The sequence below is a fragment of the Corythoichthys intestinalis genome, chromosome 12 (genome assembly GCF_030265065.1).
Source record: "Corythoichthys intestinalis isolate RoL2023-P3 chromosome 12, ASM3026506v1, whole genome shotgun sequence".
Lineage (NCBI taxonomy): Eukaryota > Metazoa > Chordata > Actinopteri > Syngnathiformes > Syngnathidae > Corythoichthys > Corythoichthys intestinalis.
This window is the reverse complement of record NC_080406.1, coordinates 19,413,282-19,435,646: the sequence shown is the minus strand read 5'-3', so window position 1 is coordinate 19,435,646 and position 22,365 is coordinate 19,413,282. Positions and strand designations below refer to the sequence as shown.

Below are 22,365 nucleotides of genomic sequence, written 5' to 3'. Positions count from 1 at the left end.
ATTGTACAGGTTCATACTTGCCATACCTGAGGTTGAGCGAGGTGAGTGAGTGCAGGCTGATTACTGTATCCGGGATGCTCCTGATGCAGTTGTGGTACAGGTTGAGGGTCTCCAAAGCCACTAAGTGGCACACTTCAGAGGGGACATCCGACAAACGGTTCTTGGACAAATCTGAAGATAATAATCACGCAGAAAGAAAAACTCCAATCAATTACGGGTGGCAAAGCACGAAATAAAGCTCCTGCGCTCACATCAAGAGTTCCTTCGGCACCAATTTGCCACAAAATGTTTGCTTCAGCTTGAGAACAAAAAAACGTAACACACACAATTTACTCCCAATTCAGTCAAAATGTCCACAAATCTGTTTTGATAAATTATGAAGGCTTTACTAGACTTGTACAGTGTTAACACACAATCACTGTACATGACATACCTAGGGAAATTTATGTATATTACTATAAAATATGCTATAGTACTCAGTCACAAAAACAATATGTCGCACATTTAAATTCTGCAAAGGTTGGCATGTATGGGCCGGGTGTAAAGTCTGGCCTTGGTGTGCGTGTGTGCAGCAGCTGCATCCTCAGGAAAAAGGCGAGACTCCTCCTTATAATAACAGACTTGAGCAAAAGTGCAATAACAACACGACACAACACTGCACTTCACCAACACCCTGTCGTTCTTCTTTGGCTTGGGCCTGACATTAACCGTGGCCCAATGACCTGTGCCCAGGGTGTGGCTGTTTCAACTACCGCCTCTGATCAGCGTACGAAAATGGCCCAGAACTGCATTTTCTGTTTCGGATAAAACCCTTATAATGGAAAGGACCAAGTCGACACAGGATGTTGCTAATGAGAATTTCATTGGTCATAGAAATTGAAAGACAACACCACAACACGTTTTTGTAACACTTGTTGCAATACGTTGGGATATAAGCCACGGCTGCTCCAAATAAAGAAGATTATTTACATTTCGTACATTTCTTTGGCCATTGTTAGTTCACATCATATATCATCAAGCAGACATGAATTTTCTAAACCATGGAACATTCTTCCAGAAGCTTTGTGGCTTATCATCATGCAGTTTGACAAATTCCAGTCTCGTTTTTATGCTTTACGCACATGTTTAAAAGTGTTACAATCCCTCGTTTAAACCCACATTGGTCGTAGAAATATACACTGTCCCTACTATGAAACATGGAAGAAGCTTGGTTATAGTGCTGCAATGATTAATCGATTAACTCGAGTAATTTGATTAGAAAAAAAAGATTCAGATTAAATTTTGCAGCTTCGAGTATTCGTTTCATTACAGTGGCGTTGTAATGGTTTGTTTTGAAAGTGTTTCCATTTAGTTTTATTGATTTGGGTGGATACACTGACATCTAGTGGCAACAGTGAATATGACACAACTCATTTCACATGGCAGAATCCAGCTGCTCCCTGTTAAGACCAACAAAAGCTAGGTTTTTGTTTGAGCTAATGGTTTTTTTAATGCATTTGTAATTTACTTTAGAGGTATACTTAGCAGTTTCTTGTGGGAATATGTGAACCATTTGTTAAGAGCATTGAAAAAAAAAAAAATAGCATTTTATAGCATTTAAGCTAGCGGACTTTTGCAATGCAAGTTAGCCAATTGTTGTTTTGTTGGACTTAGATCCTCATTTATTTTTTATACCGTTTGAGGCTTATGCTCAGGTATTTAAATTTTTATGTTCCTTAACCAATTACTCGATTATTCGAACTAACTAGTTCATCGATTAATCGACGACTAAAATACCATATTGGCCCAAATATAAGACTGTGTTTTTTGCATTGAAATAACATTGAAAAAGAGGGGGTCGTCATATTCGCGGTCTAGACGTTATAATCAGGGCCGTCTTATATTCGGGCCAATACGGTAATCGATTGTTGCAGACCTAGCTGGTTATATTCTTAAACTACTTGGAAATATGATTTAATTTTCAAATTAAAAAACAAACATAAAAAAAAAAAAACTAACAAAAAAATGGAAAACAGAAAGACATTACAACATGTGAGACCAAGTTAGGACTTGACAGGAGACGAAAGAAAACAAACCAACGAGAGGCAGGAATTTTACAGCTGAGTAAGCCAGCATGGTCATGTGCACACACATACACAATGCTGACACACGCACATATACCCCCAAAACCCACGCACACACAATGATATTGACACACTCATGGACATGAACACAGTGGCACACATTGCTGACACACATGCGGCAATACAAACCCACGCACATGCGTCCCCCCACCCCACACACACACACTTCTGTATTTTTAGAACGTGCGGTAACGTTTGAAGGCTGCAGCAGGAGTAGAGTGGAAGTGAAACAGCAGCAAGTGTTGGCTACGTTGGGAGAATTAAAAACACACAAAAATTAAAAACACACAAACAGTCGTCCTCCCACGGTCACGTGACACCCCCCCCCCCAAAACCACACACCAACACAGCCGATCCAGCGTGAGAGTCTTTCTGCATGAATGCAGTCTATTTGCGTGAACGCGTGTATGTCAGAGAGTCTACTCGCATGAGTGGCAGTGAAAATGTGTGTCAGCATGAATGTGTGTGTGTTTCTGTGGGGGAAGAGAACTGCATATTTGCACATTTACCAATTTCTAAACATAGACGATCGTCATGAAATCTAAATTCGTCGCGATCTAGTTTGCTTTTCAAATGAATTTGGGTATGACGTATGGGTCCCTGGTCATCCTAATGATGCGTAGTTGGATACGTACAGTGGAGTAGGGCTGGGCGATATGGCCTTAAGTATGTATCACGATAAATTGAGCAGATTTACCTCGATAACGATAAATGACGATAAATTGTAAACTGTAAATTGTTTCTCGTTGATTTATTTACCAGCTTTCAATTTAACATATTTAACAATTGTACATGCACTCTAAACTTGTAATATATAAAAAATTATTGTAAACAATAACAATTCAAGTATGACCATTTATAACAGCTTGTATGACTTGAACAATTTACAACATTATAAAAATTAATGCGACTGTGCAAACATGTCATTATAACAAAAATGACTTACAGTTTGAAACAGTACACTTCAAACAGACAACTTATTTGTAATGGTTGCTGTGACATAATTACTCAACACAAGTGTTTACGTCAAGGTTTTAGTTTTTTTTTTCCCAGAGCATTTTTAATACATGCACGTACATATGCACCCCCCACACAGACACATACACACATTAAAGCTATATTGCTCTTTTGCCAATGAAACATTTAAGATTTTGCACAGAATAAAGCAAGCACATACAAAAGAATAGCTGTGGCCATTAAATGGTCATATTATAGGCTTCACTGTTGGATTATAATTGATTATGAATGCTTTACGATCATAAAAGGGATATCAAAGAAATCACAGATACAAAATAAAGCGTAACACTAATTGCTAGATGCAGTCCGTGTCCAATCAATCCACTCATTAAGTTCAGCCGTTTTGACAAGGTTAGAGCCGCTATCTGACTCCATCACATTTATTTGTAGCTAGCGTTAGCCTGTGGCCTGGCTTCCAGTAGAAAGCAGTGAAAGCACCCTCTCCTGAAATCGTGAGAACCAGGGAGGAAAGCGGGCGAAAGCCGGTTTGGAGGCCGCCAAGACTCTACTTAATGTCGGGTGAAAGTTTGGCGAAGCTCCGTTAAGCCCGACTCCATCACGTTTGCTTGTAGTGATAGCCACTAGCGTTAGCCTACCTCTGTTTGTTTGAATTCCTGATAACCATGTGACTTCCTACGTAAGCACTAAGAGTGTGACAATATCTCGATACAGCGATATATCGCGATATTTTGCAACCCGATCGGTTATCGATATGCTCCCGCCAAGCATCGATACTTTTATTTGACATATTGGCCATAAAATGGAGTATGGATGCTGTAAACTGCTCAATGTTTGTTGAGCAATTCCTTGGCGGTCCACTAGGGGCGCTTAACAGTGGCGGTGAAGGTAAAGTGCGCACAAGTCGCCTAGAGAAGAAGAGCGGTCCCAAGTGGGTTGAAAAAAAATAAAGCTTCGTGAGAACGGTGGAGGAAAAAGTGAGAAAAATATTGCTGAAAATCACACATGTGGACACACTTTGGATTTTACACCAACAATAAAGGAAGTAAGGTGAACAAGGACTTTGCTGTATGCAAGAATTGTCTAATAAAATAAGGTTCACTGGCAGCTGGTGACTAATTGAACACCGGATTTCTGTGGCGCATCACTTGAGGTAGGAAACTTTTGCAATGTACTACTAATTGATTTTTTCATTTAAATGTATTATTTTGATGACATATTTGAGAACCACTTTCCATCTAGTTTACTACACAAACTGTTATGACTGCCATTTTGATACAATAAGCTATAAAAACGGTTTGAATAGCTTCCAAGATATATAAGGTGACGTGCATGATAATTAATGTGTCCTACATATTAAAAACAGGTAATTATTGCATTTTTAATTTCTATTCATTCAATTCATATTTTTTTTAAAATTCACTCAATACTTCCAACACACACAAAAAAATCAGAATTTCAACTCAAAAGCTATTGAGTAGCTAATGTTTTTTATTTATTTTGTTTTTAAGTTGAGGAAGAATGTAACTGACTGAGTCTGACGTCACAAATGCTGAAGCAGATGGTGGAAGTGCTCAAACCAATGCTTTTGACAACAAAGGTCATATACAAAGAAAAGACCCACCAATTTTATCATTGCCCCACTCAAAGCTCAACTGCTGACTGACACTTACAGCACTGTTAAAAATTTTCAAAAGATTGAAAACTTAAGAAATTAAGGGTGCCATTCATCATGATTTCGCCAAGAAATATCAGTGGTTGTGGTTTGTTTCCTCTATATGTGCAGGTACACAATTATCAGTAGATTTATATTTTACAGCAATGTTACACTGAAAAGGTGTCACTGTTTAATAAATGACTTAAACAGTATTTTTTCTATTTTTGAAATATGTTTTTTTCGTTTCAACAGTTGTATCGTAGAATATCATCTATCAAATTTCTGACCAATATATCGATATTTGCTGTATCGTGATATCGTGAGATAATCGTTATTGTGAGCCTTGTATCGCGAATCGTATCGTATCGTGAGGTGCCTTGAGGCTCCCACTCCTAGTAAGCACACTGACTGCTTTCTTAAAGGGGAGTGAACATAGCTGAACAACAGAGTCAAAGCGGGATAAAAAGACTATATTTTCTTGTTTTATTAAAATTATCGAATTTACCGATATGGTCAAAATTACGTCGGTTATCGTGAAGAATTTCGGTAACGATAAATTTTCGGTATATCGCCCAGCTCTACAGTGGAGCAAATAAGTATTTAGTCAACAACCAATTGTGCAAGTTCTCCTATTTGAAAAGATTAGAGAGGCCTGTAATTGTCAACATAGGTACACCTCAACCATGAGAGAAAGAATGTGGGGGGAATAAAAACTGAAAATCATATTGTTTGGTTTTTAAAGAATTTATTTCCAAAATTAGAGTGGAAAACAAGTATTTGGTCACCTACAAACAAGCAAGATTTCTGGCTGTCAAAGAGGTCTAACTTCTTCTAACGAGGTCTAAAGAGGCTCCACTCGTTACCTGTATTAATGGCACCTGTTTTAACTCATTATCGGTATGAAAAACACCTGTCCACAAGCTCAGTCAGTCACACTCCAAACTCCACTAAGGCCAAGACCAAAGAGCTGTTGAAGGACCAGAGACAAAATTGTAGACCTGCACCAGGCTGGAAAGACTGAATCTGCAATAGGTAAAACGCTTGGTGTAAAGAAAGCAAATGTGGGAGCAATTATTAGAAAATGGAAGACCTACAAGACCACTGATAATCTCCCTCGATCTGGGGCTCCATGCAAGATCTCACCCCGTGGCGTCAAAATGATAACAAGAACGGTGAGCAAAAATCCCAGAACCACACGGGGGGACTTCGTGAATGACCTACAGAGAGCTGGGACAACAGTAACAAAGGCTACTATCAGTAACACAATGCGCCGCCACGGACTCAAATCCTGCACTGCCAGACGTGTCCCCCCCTGCTGAAGCCAGTACACGTCCAGGCCATTCTAATAATGCCAACAAAGGGTACATAACAAAGTATTGAGATGAACTTTTGGTGTTGACCAAATACTTATTTTCCACCATGATTTGCAAATAAATTCTTTAAAAATCATACTATGTCATTTTCTGTTTTTTTTTTTTTCTCTCCACATTCTGTCTCTCATGGTTGAGGTTTACCCATGTTGACAATTACAGGCCTCTCTAATATTTTCAAGTGGGAGCACTTGCACAATTAGTGGTTGACTAAATACTTATTTGCCCCACTGTACGTGAAACTTTAATCTTTTTCACTGATAAGTCATTATGATGGGGTCTTCGATGTATTCAAGATGAGTTCCTCATATTTAGACCTTCAGTTTGGAAAATTTAAAGATGTTTTGCCCACAGGAATTCCAAATGGCCTACTTATTGACCTATGTCCATCTGTTGTGACCTCGCACACACACGAACTAACTTACACACTTTTCAAGGAACATTTTCTGCTCTAATAGATTAATTTGTCTCCCAAGTCAACGGGACTGTGTAACACTAATACAGCCCAGTGACTAGAACTTAATTTGTTCACACACACACAAATCCAGATCCGATTAACGGTCTCATTTCAAAGGCAAAGACTAATTCGAAACAACATACGATCATGCACAAATCACTCTTCAACACGAAAACGTACTCACACACAAACACTTATATCATTCGTACAAAAGCACTTAAAAATTCATCCACTATGAAATAGGTGTCGAACCCAAGGCCTGTGGGCCAGATGCAGCCAGGCAGATTTTGCGTGGCCCGCAAAAGGAAATCATGTGAATTAACTTCATATTTCTCACTATAGGAATGAGACACTAGCCAGTGTTTTTGTTTTTTTTAAATCTACAACTAAGGAATAAACCTTTTTTGAAAAACATAAAAATACTGTATTAAACTTTAAAAAAAAAAAAAAAAAAAAAACCTCTACAAAATAAGTTAAATAAAAAAACCTTTTTAATCTAAAATACATCTTTTTTTGAAAAATATAAAAATATTTAGCTTTGTGCATTTTTGTTGTTTTTATTTGAAAATAAAGATTATCATCGTTTTCTGTTTTTTTATTTAGGAAACACGAATGAAAAAAAAAATAAATACAAATTAATAATATTGTTTTCAGTTTTTTTAAGAAACATGAATGAAAAAAAATTGATACAAATAGTGCTGCAACGATTAATCGATTAACTCCAGTATTCGATGAGAAAAGAAATATTCGAATTAAATTTTGTTGCTTCGAGCATTCGTTTAATTAAAGTTGTGTTGCAATGTTTATTTTGAAAGAGCATTTAGTTTTATTGATTAGGGCGGATACACTGCCCTCTGGTCTGCTTGTTTTCACATGACTGAATCCAACTGCTCCCTGTTAAGACCAACGTAAGTTTTTGTTCGAGCTAATGTTTTTTAATGCATTCATAATTTAGTTTATAGGTATATTTAGCTGTTTTTTTTTTGTGGGAATATGTGTCTGAACCATTTGTTAAGAGCATTGTAAAAAAAAAAAAAAAAAACTTTAGCATTTTATAGCATTTAAGCTAGCGGACTTTTTCTGTGTAAGTTAGCCAATTGTTCCTTTGTTGTACAGAGATCCTCATTAAAAAAAAAAAAAATTATACCGTTTGAGGCTCAGCTCAGATATTTTAATTTTCATGCTTCTTATCCGATTACTCGATTATTCGAACTAACTAGTCCATCGATTAATCAACTACTAAAATATTCGATAGCTGCAGCCCTAAATACAAATGAATAATACATAACTGAGAGATTTTTTTTTTTTTTTAAACAAAAAACGTAAACTAAAAAGGCCAATCAATAAATTGAAATATATACAATTAGTATAATTATAATAGTATAATAAACGATAAGGTTACCATAATTTTCGTACTATAAGGTGCACCTGACTAGAAACAGCCACCTACCAAATTTGACACGAAAATGGCCTTTGTTCATAGATAAGCCGCACTGGAATATAAGCCGCAGCTGTCCTCACTGTACACCAAAAGATATTAACCGGTAACACATTATTTGACAGCGGCATCATAAGACTGTCATAAGACCAAACCTCATGAAGCTTTGACACAATTGGTTGCAGAGCTTCATTGCTTCAAGAACCTTCATTTGGCCATCACTGCTTTCTTGGGGGAGACAGTCAACCTCTGCTGCCACCTGTTATCAACACTTTTGTTGTCCAACATGCCTCCTAGCATGTATTGCAGCACTACCGATGTAAATTACAATCAAAATTCCTGGTCTGTGCCAATTATTTCTTCAGTTAATGTTCTAGTTGTTTCATTAATTGCTAGTTATAAGACTGTCATGAGACCTTCATAGCTATAACATGACACTGCCATGAGTAGGAGTGGGAACCTCTTGTTACCTCACGATACAATACGATTTGCGATACAAAGCTCACGAATAGCGATGATCTGACGATATGGCGATACAACGATTATTGATACATTGGTCAGGAAATCATTCTAGGATATTCTACACACAACTAATAAACAGAAAAACAAGCTTCTGCTAGTAATTGGAGTGAGTTTATCACTAGTAGGCGTCCAATCCATTTGAACTGGGAGGGTGGTAGCGAATAAACGAGTCCCTCCCACTTACATCCCTCCCCAAGCGGCCCGGTCGTTGGGGACCCCCGCTCTAAACGATTTGATTCATTTGTTTATCAATTAGTTGTCGATTAATCAAAGTAGTCCTAGTTGGTAGTTAGTTGGTCATCTGATGGGGAACCCATAATATGATGTGACCCGCGACAAAAAACAATTTGACACCACTGCACTATGGAATTATTAATTATGACACACACGGATGAGGACCTGTGCTCTCATTTTAGGACAAACCAACAACTTAATTTTTGACTCGCATACATTCTGCTAAACCCACTCACAGATTCACTTTCACACAAATACATGCTCACAGTTGCTCTCGCTCTCTAACGCATACATAAAAACACACACAAAACACATTCAAGTCACAAAGTAGACTTATGATGACAAAATAAATGATTTATTATCGATAGTCTTATGTAAGACCAAAGCTTTCATGGTCCTTGTTCCAAACTGTCCCACTTTGGCGCCTCGCAGTCAGGAGAAAGTAGGACAAGGAGAAAAGAGAGAACGGCGGCGTGACGACCACGACCGATCTCTTTGTTCTCATTTTTGGAGAAACCGACCTGCTCGTTAGCATTGTTAGCTCGCTGGAGCTCGAGAGGGTAGTGACACTAGTGAGTACCAGAAGATGCTTAAATGGGGAAAAACCAAGGTGGAAATTAACAGGATTAAGGATTTAAGGGGGGCTTGACTGGGAACCCACCAGACATGTCAAAACACACACACTAACACACAGGTTTGCTGAAGGCAGAGTAATATGTGGGTCAGTGGGGGGTTTGTTACATTCGGTCTGTGTGTGCATGTATGTGTGTGTGTACACATAAAGCTATGGTGCTAATGTCTCTAAGCTAAACAGACAGTCAAATGAATGCGTCTCAGTGATCTCACCATAAAGTGAGGGTGTAATTCAACCCCTTGAAGCCTTTTTAAGGTAGCAACGTCAAATTTGAAACTCGAAACTGCAACTTCTGGAGAAATTACTCTGGGTCTTTCCTCTGTGGCTATACAGATCTTAGCCTTGCCCAGGGCTATCAATAGAATGGACAAACAGGCCCGTCAATGGCATTAAACAAATTAAAAGCCATTAGAAATGAATGGGAAATTTGGACGTCCATGGCCGTCAATGGGAGCACCCTTCATAAGCGTCAATGGTATCGAGGAAGTTTGGGGAACACGTCCTATTGATATCTGGTCATTTCCTGTCGATATATGGACATTGTTTTTTTTTCCCCCCATTGAAAATAAACGGGAAAAAAATTGGACGTCCATGGCCGTCAATGGCATCGATATACATAGACGTCAATGGAATCCAAGTATATCGGCATCAATAGAATGGACAAACAAACCCGTCAATGGTATCAAACAAAGTAAATGCCATTAGAAATTAATGGAAAATTTGGACGTCCATGGCTGTCAATGGCAGCACCCTCCATAAGCGTCAATGGAATGAGGGACGTTTGGGGGACACGTCCGATTGATATTTGATCTTTTCCTGTTGATTTGGGGACATTGTTTTTGCAATTGAAAATGAATGGGAAAAAATTTGGACATCTATGGCCGTCAATGGCATCGATTCACATATGCGTCAATTAAATCCAAGTCCATTAGCAACAACAGATTTGACATGCACGACCGACAATGGCATCAATGCAATGTAAATTCCATTGGAAATCCCATTGGAAGTGAATGGGAAATGTTCCCATTAGAAATGAATGGGACGTTTTTGGCAAATTTCCAGGGAACCATAAATTTTTCTTCCAAATTCTGTATAAAACTTTTGCCCCTCACCTTTCCGGAATTTTTGATGCCCAAATTATGTGATTTGGTCAAAAATTGTAGGACTAGATACATTTTGAAACATTTTTTTCCGGAAAATAACATGTCATTCTTGAGTAGACTTACAAGAAAATCTCAAGAATCCATGCCAGAAAAAAGAACTGGAGGTACATTGTTTTAAAGTTAATTTGATCATTTTCCCGTGGGTCCGTCAAAAGTAAAATTTAAAAATTCAGCCCCTGAGGCCTGTTTAACAGCAGCATGATATTTGGTAGACACTAGGGATGGGACGATACACTTAAAACTCATGATACGGTATAAAAAAAGGTTCAAGAAAAACAAAACAAAACTATTTTTGTTTCAGTTGCACATGCAAATGCAGTATAGATTGACTGACTGTCATAGTCTGTCATCTTAACTTTGATTTCGGGCTGTGAAAGGTTATCTAGAGCTAGTAAAATACTTGAGGGGAAAAAAAAAGGAAAACAAAAAAAAAGAAACCATTTAAAACTGTGGGGAAAACTAATATTTCTAAATAAAATTTAACAACAAATGATTCTAATAGCACTTGTTGGATTTTGTTCATATAGTAACACAAGCACTTGTATATTTTCTTAAACAAATAGCCATACAATTCTCAACACTGTTGTACTCTTGGGCTTCAAGACCACTTGATAGCGCCATAGAGCAAATGAAACAATTGGCTACAAAGCTCCATTGCCTCCAGAAGCTTCATTTGGCCATCCCTGCTCAATGTAATCGCTCACTTCCCCTTGGGAGAGACAGGCAACCTCTGCTGCCATCTGCATTCAATACTGTTGTCACCCAACATGCCTCCCAGCATGCATTGCAGCACTACAGATGTAAATAACATTCAAAGTTCATCTTCTGTGCTAATTATATTTTTCAGTTACTGTTCAAGTTATTTCATTCATTGCTAGTTATGACATTTACTTTTTTGTTTTGTGATAATTTTAGTTTCGTTTTGAAATCATGAGTTTAAATTACCTTTTGATTTAAATACATGCTATTACTTCTCATTGTTCATAAAGAGAGTGTAAGACAGCACTTCTGCTTCCACGTTATATGCAAAATTGAGCCTCTGTGCGTCATGAGTAGGGTTGGGCATCGAGCATCAAACATCGATGGGACCCTATTCTAACACTCGATGGTCCCGGAACTGTTCAAATTTTAAAAATTCGATTCCATGTTTCAACCACCAAGCGGAAAAAAAATTGCTGCCGAAAACCACGAAGAAGCCACAAGAAGCGCATGTTTGTGCACTGCAACTTGATTACAACCATGGACACGGTGCGGCGGCGCTCAAGTTTGGCTCAACTTTACAAAAAAAAAAAAAAAGGACCAGTCAGCTCAGTGCAACATTTGCAACACAACTTTATCAATCAAAGGTGGCTGCACGATTTGTATGATTTAACACCTACGGCTTCATGTAGTGCCGAGTAGCATAGCTAAGTTCTGCGCTGGTCCTCTAACCAGTCAGAAAGGTAAGTATTAAGTAAAACAATAAATTACGTCTGTCTTCTACTGTTCCCGCGATGATACCCCGGATTTAGCAGTAGATGATGAATAGATGGAAGGAAGGAAAATAGAACAAGTCGTATTATTACATCGGGCTATGGTTGATATCATGTATATAGAACTAGCTGCGAAAAGACAGACTCACTGGCGTTAGCAAACAGCCGCCATGTTAAAGCAGTAGACGCCTCCGTTAAAAACAACAGTATTAATAGATCTTCAAATTATAATCAATAGAAGATTTTATACAAATGCTTTGTCGTAGCTCCAAGCTAAGGTACATGTATGGCAAAAGAATATGTGTAAATGTTTTCTGTTATCTTTTGAAAAATAAACATCTTTGTGAAAGTGCACTCCTGTGGAAAGAAACTTCATCACATTCAAGTTTAAAGACTGATATTTATATACAAGTTAAAAATAGCCCTGTGAGAAGTTCATATAATTCAAATTTCATATTAATTGTATAAATAATAATAAAAGTAATGAAAAATAAAATAATCATAAATAATAATTAATTTGAAATTCATAGAATTAAAAAAAATCATCCAGAAACGAAGACATTAATATAAACTAATACATTTTTAAAATTTAAAATTTTTTTACCTTGACGCTTTTTTTTTTTTTTTTTTTTTGGTACCCTGCCTCTTAAAAGAATTAGAATCGAGAATCGTTCAGAACCGGAATCGAAACATGTTTTTTTTTTTTTTTTTTTGGTACCCTGCCTCTTAAAAGAATTAGAATCGAGAATCGTTCAGAACCGGAATCGAAACATGGAATCCGAATCGTTCAATTTCAAACAATGCCCTACCCTACTCATGAGCGCCACAAAATGATTGGTGGCTACTTATGGTAAAGTTGCTGGGTCGATAAAGCGATTTGAATAAGATATTAATAGCAATATTGCTCAAATGTTGGGGCAATGTATCTAGTCTATGGATAGTTCTGTGTCGAGATACATCACCAAACGATATTTTGTCACAAACTCACAAATCTAGTACATCCTGAGTATACCAACAAAAAGTCTCAAAACCCTAGTCTCAAGTTTTTCAACAGAATTTATGCAAGACCAGATGTCTGTAAGACACAATCTTTCATTCACGATTTTGGTTTCATGCATTTAAATTATAAAATGTAAAAATCGCAACATGAATCCCAATAGTGATATTTGCCCGAAAAAAAAATCAATATTCGGTTTTTTTGTTTTTGTTTTTTTGTTTTTTGTCAAAATCGTACAGCCCTACAAGTCAACATGAAGTTTGGTAGATCAAGTCTCAAGTAGGGCTATCTATCGATTATTTTAGTAGTCGATTAATCGATGAACTAGATAGTTTGAGTAATCTGATAAGGAACGAAAAATTAAAATACCTGAGCTGAGCCACAAACGGTACAAAACAATAATAAATTAGGATCTATGTACAACAAAGAACAATTGGCTAACTTACATAGCAAAAGTCCGCTAGCTTAAATGCTATGACATACTAACTTTTTTTTTTTTTTAACAATGCTCCTCACAAATGGTTCAGACACATATGCCAACAAAAAAAAAAGGCTAAATATACCTATAAACTAAATTACGAATGCATTAAAAAACATGAGCTCAAACAAAAAATTAGCTTACGCTGGTCTGAACAGGGAGTAGTTGGATTCAGCCATGTGAAATGAGGCAGACCAGAGGGTAGTGTATCCACCCTAATCAATAAAACGAAATGCAAACACTTTCAAAATAAACCATTACAACGTCATTTTTAATTAAACGAATTCTCAAAGCAACAACATTTAATTCGAATATATTTTTCTAATCGAATACTCGAGTTAATCGATTAATCGTTGCAGCACAAGTCTCAAGGCATGCCCGAAATGACATGAAAAGCTTGCCAGTTTTTGTCCATTCTAGCATCAATTTGGTCCTTCTAGTCCAACTATGGAGAAGATTTTGGTCCAATTGCTACCAAATTTGAAACACAGCAGATCGATTAACCATGGAAAACTGTGAAGAAGTGGAAATTTTGCAATTCACTGATTATTTTATTGTAATTTTTGCTTTGCAGGTCTTGTTCAACTCCACCTGGCAAGAGACACAACTGGGTCAAAAATTCAACAGCGGCTTTAAAAGCTTCCCGTCATTTGATTCGACCGAAAGCCAATCGTGCGTGTGTGTGTGAGCGTGTGATAATGCTCATTTATGTACGCTGCCGTGAGCTTCATTGTGAATTACGGTAAGCCAGGAGTGATTCACTGTGCAGAATACTATGACAGCGTGTGTGTGACAGTATGTGTGAGCGTGTGGTTGATTTTGGCCTACATTTGGGGAGGGGGGCGGTGGAGACTGCTCCAGTTTATTTATTGAAAAGGATTTGGCGTCTGTCACATTGGGAGACGCCGCAGATTCGCAGACGACTTCTTCACACGTGGACGTCGTCTTTCAGTCTGACGCACAAAATGTTCAAGCAACAGAGCGTCTTGTTTCATTTGGGACCGTGTAATGACATGCAATACACGTAACCAAAAATAGATAATGCTCGCTTTGGATTGACACTGACCGTGAGCTATTCCTTTTGTAATGCTTTCATTGCCAGTTTTACCTTCCCTGGTTTCCTTAAAGCAGAGGTGGGCAATTAATTCCACAAAGGGCCGCAGTGGGTGCGGGTTTTTGTTGCAACCCATTAAGAAGACATTTTTTCACCAATCTGCTGTTTTACAAGTGCAATCAGTCGATTGCAGTCAGGGGCTTCTCATTTCTGCTGAAACCGCGTTGGTTAAACTATCTGTGCTGGGTCAGTTGGAACAAAGACCAGGACCCACTGCGGCCCTCGAGGACCGGTTTGCCCACCCCTGCCTTAAAGGAAACCTTGGACTTAAACGTTAATAGGCTATAATAAGCCAAAATTGTTCTTTTACCAAAATGTTATTAGAAACATATAAAATATTGTCATTGATTTAAAAATCTATAATATTTAGTACATGCTTTGACCTACAGAAGGCACCATGTTTTATATGTGCAATGGACGCTCGGGGTGATGATGTACTTGGCCTAGAATGGAAGAATAACTGTGGTAGCTACCAAAGGAAGCAAGTATGACGACCGGCATGATTATGTCACATTTTGCTGAGTGTTTTGTTACAGAACTGTGGGCTGATGAGTTCCCGATGTCGTATCAAGACGCTTCCAATTCCAGCTCATCAGCAGTGTCTTTAAACCGATCCTAGGCAGGTTGCCGAGATATTGACTTGCTGGCATTTGACAAAAGTGGTGAGTACTTATGATTTGTGTTTTTATTGAGTCTTTTATTACCTTTTCATTGCCTCAAAACACTTTGTATGTGTTTCCCTCTCATACCCTTAAGCATTGTGTTTTCTTGTGGTAGCTTTAAAGCAGATATTTGATCTGTTGACCACATTAGTCACGAAGCGTATTTAAACCACCCTTATTTGATAGTACTACGTTTAAGTATTTTATAAGGCATCTGTTGTAGAGATGGGAATCTTTGGGCACCTAACGATTCGATTACGATAACGATTCAGAGACTCAGATTTGATTATAAATCGATTATTGGTGCCCCCCTCCACCCATTTTTTTTTTTTTTAATGTTTTGTATATTTGTTCCAAAATTTTTTCAAAAATCCTCTCAGGCTAAATAAACCAAACTACTATTTTAGTATCAAGTTACCGGTTAAAAACAGTAAATAAAAAACTCAAGTCCCTATTCTGTATCAGCAGCTTTAAACTACATTCAATTAATTTAATGTTGTGAATCAACCATTAAAGTTGTTAAAATTGCGCCCGTTATTCCATAATTTCCCTCATGTCTACTTTCGACATGTGAAAGTTTTAAAACTGTTTCATCATTTATAGATAGATTCAAGTCAAGATTTTGCCGATTTAGGAGTATTTTAGATAAAAAGTAATTAGTTTCTCTACAACAGAGCCTTCTAGAGAAGTCTACTGCTTTAAGAAGGCGCCTGTTTACTAGCGCGGGAAAGTCTGTCATTTCACATCTAGTCTAGATATATGTGATATCTACCATAGCCGTATGTTGCCGTATGTTTGTAGCAACTAGCAACTGGGTGCTGTTTGTAGCGGCTGACAGCCGCAGTCAGGTATTATTGTTTTTTTTTTTACCTAGCGGCATTAGCTGCACATGATATTTCCTCTCTGTCCGTTCCTCATAGCGTCCCGAAGACCGCGCTGACTGCGTTTTATTTCCGCTTTACCTGTTATATTTCAATAATCGGAATTTGGTTGTTTGTGAATCGTTCTCGAATCTTCCACTGCCGAATCGCAAATAATCTAAGAATCGGAAATTTTGCACGCCTCTAATTTTAGTATGTTCTGCCTGTATGCATACAAACAAAAGAAGCTGAAAGCGCACGGTAGTACTTTGGGCGTCAAATTCGCCTCTTGTAGGACGTTTATCCGGAGTAGCACATTTTGGCAGAACACCGGTTTTGTCCTACTCTTGTCTCCTCTCATCCCGTCTTTCCTGTTAATTTTGCTTTTGCTGCTTGTTTTGTGAAATATCGACAGTGCTGCTCATTAATGTTCCTCTCGGGTTCAAATTGAAAGGGCTGAACATATGACATGTTTATGTCACTAGTCATACTCTAGAAGCCCAGCAGCGTAGTCCAGTGGCGTCGTCGCCTTGCGACGTCAACAACAATGGCTAACTCTTAGTTAAACTAATTTTACAAATTGTATAACAACGAAAACATAAGAGGGGTTTTAATATCAAATTATTCTAACTCATACTAACGTTTACCTTTTAGGAACTACAAGTCTTTCTATCAGTGATTTGGTTATTTTGAATTACAAAAAAATAGCAGAGTACTAAAAAGCACCACAAAATTTATTTAGAACTATTATCTTTCTAATCCCAAAGTCTTCTCCAATTCAAATTTTCAGTTGTGAAGTCCCTCTTTTTAGACCTCGGAAGGTGGGGGCTGGGGGTGTCAACTATAGGCTGTAGCCGTTTTTGTCAGGTGTGGTTAGTGAAGTGACTCTCCAGCATACCAGTCATTCACCTGGTTGTTGACACACTCTCCACAAGGAATGAATCCACCTAAGCCTATGTATATCAACATCACATTAAAAAATTTAGAACTTAAGAAGCCTTTTGGAATAAAGGCGAAACATTTCCGCCACATGAACAGTGTGGTTGATTGAACCTTCACAGATGTGTGAATGATTTTCTAGCATGCAGGTGCATTTATGGACACGAAGCGCCCCCACAACCACCATATTTTGTTATTTTTGTGATTAACAAGCACGAGTGTGCTACAGCGCACTACGGGCTGAAGGCTGTGACGAAGAGCACGCATTGCCTCTACTAGCTAATTCTTAACCTATACCAACAATAGGTCACCAAACAGCCCTGATTAGCAAAAATTAGGCTCTGAGGATATATAGATAGTGGCCCTTGCAATATGGCTACCAGGTTTCAAGACGATCGGTTAGGAATGGTCGAGGAGTAAGACTTCAAAGCTAGTGTCCACAAGAAGAACAACCACTACAGTACTTGAGTGGTGACTTGAAAGGCCTTCAGCAAGTAAAAATGAAATAAGTCAAATGCCAGTTCTTGTCATGATGCGGGATATTGAGTGGAGGTGTGACGTACCACTTCTTTCTCGGCTTACAGCAGAGGAAAGGATGGCCTCCAGAAAACAATGAGCTGGGGTGCGGCCACTTCCCGTTTTTTCTATCCAGGACAGGGCTAACTAGCCAGCTAGCGTCACTCCCTCCTGGTTGTAGCAGGTCTGATCCATACATGGTCAACCCAACTTTGTTTAGAACCCTTGATCAGAAGTTACAAAAATCGACATGCTAATGTTTCCTTTGTCTGTTGGTGTGTTTTAGATTTGGACTGTTATGTTGTGCAGTTGATTTGAGTTCATGAGGAACCATAGTCTCCCCTTGGCTGCTACCACTATAACTGTATTGTGGGGCTGCCACAAACATTTCGAAAGTTTCCTTTTGACTGATTATTTTAGCCATTTGTATACTAATCCGCTCATACATACTAGTAAATTTATTACATAGTAGTACATTTATAGCATTATATTACAAGATTTTAGCATACGCACAGTTATGACATTGCCATTGATAAAAATGGCTGTATATCACCAATTTCATGATCCCATATAGACAACAATACATTATTTTGCTGATATTACAAAGTCTGCCACTATTTCATTTGATTCAAGGGCCTTGGATATATGTACAAATTACACACACAACACTTCACCTGAAGCAACTAAAAATATTAATACATTTTTTTGCTGAAATATTTCAGACATTTAAATGAAAACCTTTTTAATAAAACAGCATATCTAAAAGATCTTTTTTGTTTGCGTTTCGATCGATTTGATTGGATCCTTGCTTAACCAATCAATGTCTTGCTCTAGATCGAAATATTGTCACATCCCTAGTTAACTAATTGAGATAAAAAGTTATTAAACACATAACCTCGGGTTAAAAAAAAAAAGAACCATAATTTTCGCACTATAAGCCGCACCTGACTATAAGCCGCCACCCACCAAATTTGACACGAAAACAGCATTTGTTCATAGAGAACCCGCACTGGACTATAAGCCACAGCTGTCCTCACTGCATTATGGGATATTTACACTAAAAGATATCAACCGGTAACACTTTATTTGACAGCAGTATCATAAGACTGTCATAAGACCAAATAAACACCCATGAAGCTTTGATCCAATTGGCTGGGAAGCTTCACTGCTTCAAGAAGCTTTATTTGGCCATCACTGTTCTCTTGGGGGAAGAGTCAACCTCTGCTGCCACCTGCTGTCAACACTGTTATCGTCCATCATGCCTCCTCGCATTCATTGCAGCGTGTCAGATGTAAATAACAATCAAAATTATTTTTCTGCTCTAATTATTTCTTCAGTTACTGTTCCAGTTGTTTCATTGGTTGCTAGTTAAGGTATTTGGTAGGGCTTCAGCTATCGAATATTTTAGTAGTCGATTAATCGATGGACTAGTTAGTTCGAATAATCGAGTAATCGGATAAGGAACATGAAAATTAAAATATCTGAGCCTCAAACGGTATATATATCTATATATATGTATATATATATAGATTTTTTTTTTTTTAATCAGGATCTATGTATAACAAAAGAACAATTGGCTAACTTACATAGAAAAAGTTCGCGAGCTTAAATGGTATAAAATGTTAAAGATTTTTTTACAATGCTCTTAACAAATGGTTCAGACACATATTCCCACAAAAACGACTGAATATACCTATAAACTAAATTAGGAATGCATTAAAAAAACATTAGCTCAAACAAAAACTTAGCTTACGTTGGATTCAGCCATGTGAAAAGAAGCAGACCAGAGGGCAGTGTATCCACCCTAATCAATAAAACTAAATGCAAACACTTTACATCACACTTTACACATTACAACGCCACTTTAATTAAACAAATACTGGAAGCAACAAAATTTAATTTGAATATTTTTTTCTAATCGAATACTTGAGTTAATCGATTAATCGTTGCAGCACTAGTATTTGGTAACACTTTATTTGACAATGGCACAATAAGACAGTGATAAGAGCATCATAACTATGACATGACACTGCCATGAGCAATAATGAATGCTTATGACAGATGTCATTTTGTATCATCCGGCAAATTATCTCCATTTTGAATGGATGTAAAAGTTCCGAGCTGGACATAAATGGAGTTAGTGACATAATTTGCCAAATGATACTTAATGATATCTGTCATAAGCATTCATTAATGCCCATGATAGTGTCATGTCATAATTATGACGGTCTTATGGCAGTCTTATGATGCCACTGTTAAATAAAGTGTTACCTATTAACCCAAATAAATCAACAAATGAGCGCATTGATTCAAAATGAGGGAAAAAAGTCACGGATTATAGTCTGAAAATTACGGTAATATCAAAATATCATTGCTGAGATGATGATGAGATGAGACCTAGATGTTTGTGCATCACTGTCATGCATCATTTGCATCGCATTCTTCATCTCCATTTTTGGTAATATGAGGCCCAACTGAATGTTGCATAGCTGTAGCTCTTCTGCTTATATCGCAGAATCAAAATACCACTGCGGCGCATATAATACATCAATGGTACCGTAATTTTTCGGACTATAAGCCGCTACTGTTTTCCTTCATTTCGAATTCTGCGGCTTATAGCTCATTGCAGCTTATTTGTTGATTTATTTGGGTTAATAGTATACAATTTATTTGACAGCAGCGTCATAACACTGTCATGAGACCGTCATAGTTATGAAATGACACTATCATGGGCATTATACTGAATGCTTATGTCATTAAGTGTCATCTGGCACATTTTGTCAATAACTCCATTTATGTCCAGCTTGGATCTTTTACATTCATTCAAAAGTGAGATAAATTGCCGGATAACACTAAATGACATATGCAATACGCATTCATAAATGCTCATGACAGTGTCATAATAATAAAGGTCTAATGACAGTCTTATGGCACCACTGTCAAATAAGGTGTTACCAAATACCATAGCTAGCAATTAATGAAACGGCTGTAACAGTAATTGAAGAAATAAATAGTACAGAACACGAATTTTCATTTAATTTATACCTGTAGCGCTGCAATGCATGCTAGGAGGCATATTAGACAACAACAGTATTGACAACAGGTGGGAGCAGAGTTTGACTGTCTCCCCTAAGGAAGCAGTGATGGTCAAGTGAAGCTTCTTGAAGCAATGAAGCTTTGCACCCAATTGGTTCAAAGCCTCATATTGGTTAATTTGGTGTTGTGACTGTCGTATGATGCCGCTGTCAAATAAAGTGTTACCAGTGTTCGGCCATTCCTTACTACGCGGCGAAACATCCTACACAATGCTCAGCGCGCTTGCGTATGCATCCACACGCACGCGCACATCGGTTAGAAGCAACAAGTAGTCACTATTTTTGTTTTTATTTAGTTATTTAGAACCTTTTCACTGCCTCAAAGATACTTATTGCATGTATTACGCTCTCATACGTTTAACTATTATGTTTTTATGTGTTAGCTTTGAAGCAGTTGACCACATTAGTCACGTAGCGTATTTAAACCGTCCTTATTTGATATAACTCCATTTAAGTGCTTTCTGCAGGCATTTTTTTTGTACGTTATTCCTGTACGCATCTAAACAAAACAAGTTTAGAGCACACGGTAGTACTTTGGTTGTCAAATTTGACTAATGTAGCACGTTTTGCCCATGTAGATGTAGGCAGAACACCGGTTAATATCTACTGGCGTAAAAATCCCATATTACAGTGAGGACAGCTACAGTTTATCCAGTCCAATGCGCCTTATCTATGAACAAATGCCGTTTTCGTGCCAAATTTGGTAGGTAGCGACTTATAGTCAGGTGCGCCTTATAGTGTGAAATTTAAGGTAATTCGAGAGTATTTTACATCTCAGATGTGAGAAATGAAACTTATTTAGTACCCAGGAAATAGCATTCGGTTTCATTTTTGGTGACCCCTATTCCACAGTATCCACTTTGATTCAATATACCGAGGTGCCCAGTTTGCTTCAGTGCAATCCACAGCTTGCGTGGTCGCGCGAGGGGGAGCCTGACGTTTCTTTATGTTTGTGACGACACAGACCTCCCAGGTTGATGGCACGCGCGCCCCCGAGGATGTTGACATCTTCGCAGAGTCACAGACAGGAAGCGACGGGGGGAATTCCACAAGCACACACCCTCAACAACGACCCCTGACGCCCACGCTCGCTTACCTGCCTCCACCGTGTCGCTTAGGTCGAGTCCGGCGGCCGTCCGCGGGAACTCCTTGAGTTTTCTTGCACTGAGGTTGAGCGAACCGCTGATGGTCGCCTCCTCCAGCGCCCGCTCCAAACCGCGGTTGTTAGGCGGCGTGGGCCCGCCGTTGATGAGGTTGTGGCCGGGCAGCGGCGTGGCGAGCTGGACGGCGAGGGGCGCCTCCGCTCCTTGCGTCGCCATGCTACTGCTGCTGCTTCGCCGTCGGTGGCGGTCCACCTCTGGGTCCGCTGCTCGGTGCGCCTCCTCTCAATCCGCTGCTCGGTCCGTTTCCTGCCGCGTCGATGCTGAGCGAGCGGCATCAAACTCAACCGCAAAGATAACAGCCACCACGACACGTCCGCCTTGCCTCCTTTCAAAATACAGCTACCGGAAGTTCTTCGTCGAAACGACATGCACTTTGACAACGTGAACGTCAATACATTATGCATGCGCACATAAATGGAAGGACAAACTTTGACAGCAGCGGCCTCTAGTGGATAATAGTAGCGTCACGTACTCAGTGGGCGAATGTGTGCGGTTA

The 22,365-nt window shown here is 38.5% G+C and overlaps 1 protein-coding gene across 8 annotated transcripts in view; it reads right to left on the bottom strand.

Annotated features, from left to right (window-relative positions):
- lrch1 (leucine-rich repeats and calponin homology (CH) domain containing 1) overlaps positions 1 to 22,218 on the bottom strand; it is a 55,921-nt gene extending 33,703 nt beyond the window's left edge. For all 8 annotated transcript variants that reach the window (XM_057851698.1, XM_057851699.1, XM_057851701.1 and 5 more), the window contains exons 1-2: positions 21,803 to 22,218; positions 27 to 171 (exon numbers count right to left, since the gene is read on the bottom strand). In XM_057851698.1, coding sequence (XP_057707681.1) covers positions 27 to 171; positions 21,803 to 22,025 — 368 coding nt within the window. In that variant the 5' untranslated portion in view covers positions 22,026 to 22,218. The remainder of the gene's footprint in view (positions 1 to 26; positions 172 to 21,802) is intronic.
- Between the last annotated feature and the right edge of the window lie 147 nt (positions 22,219 to 22,365).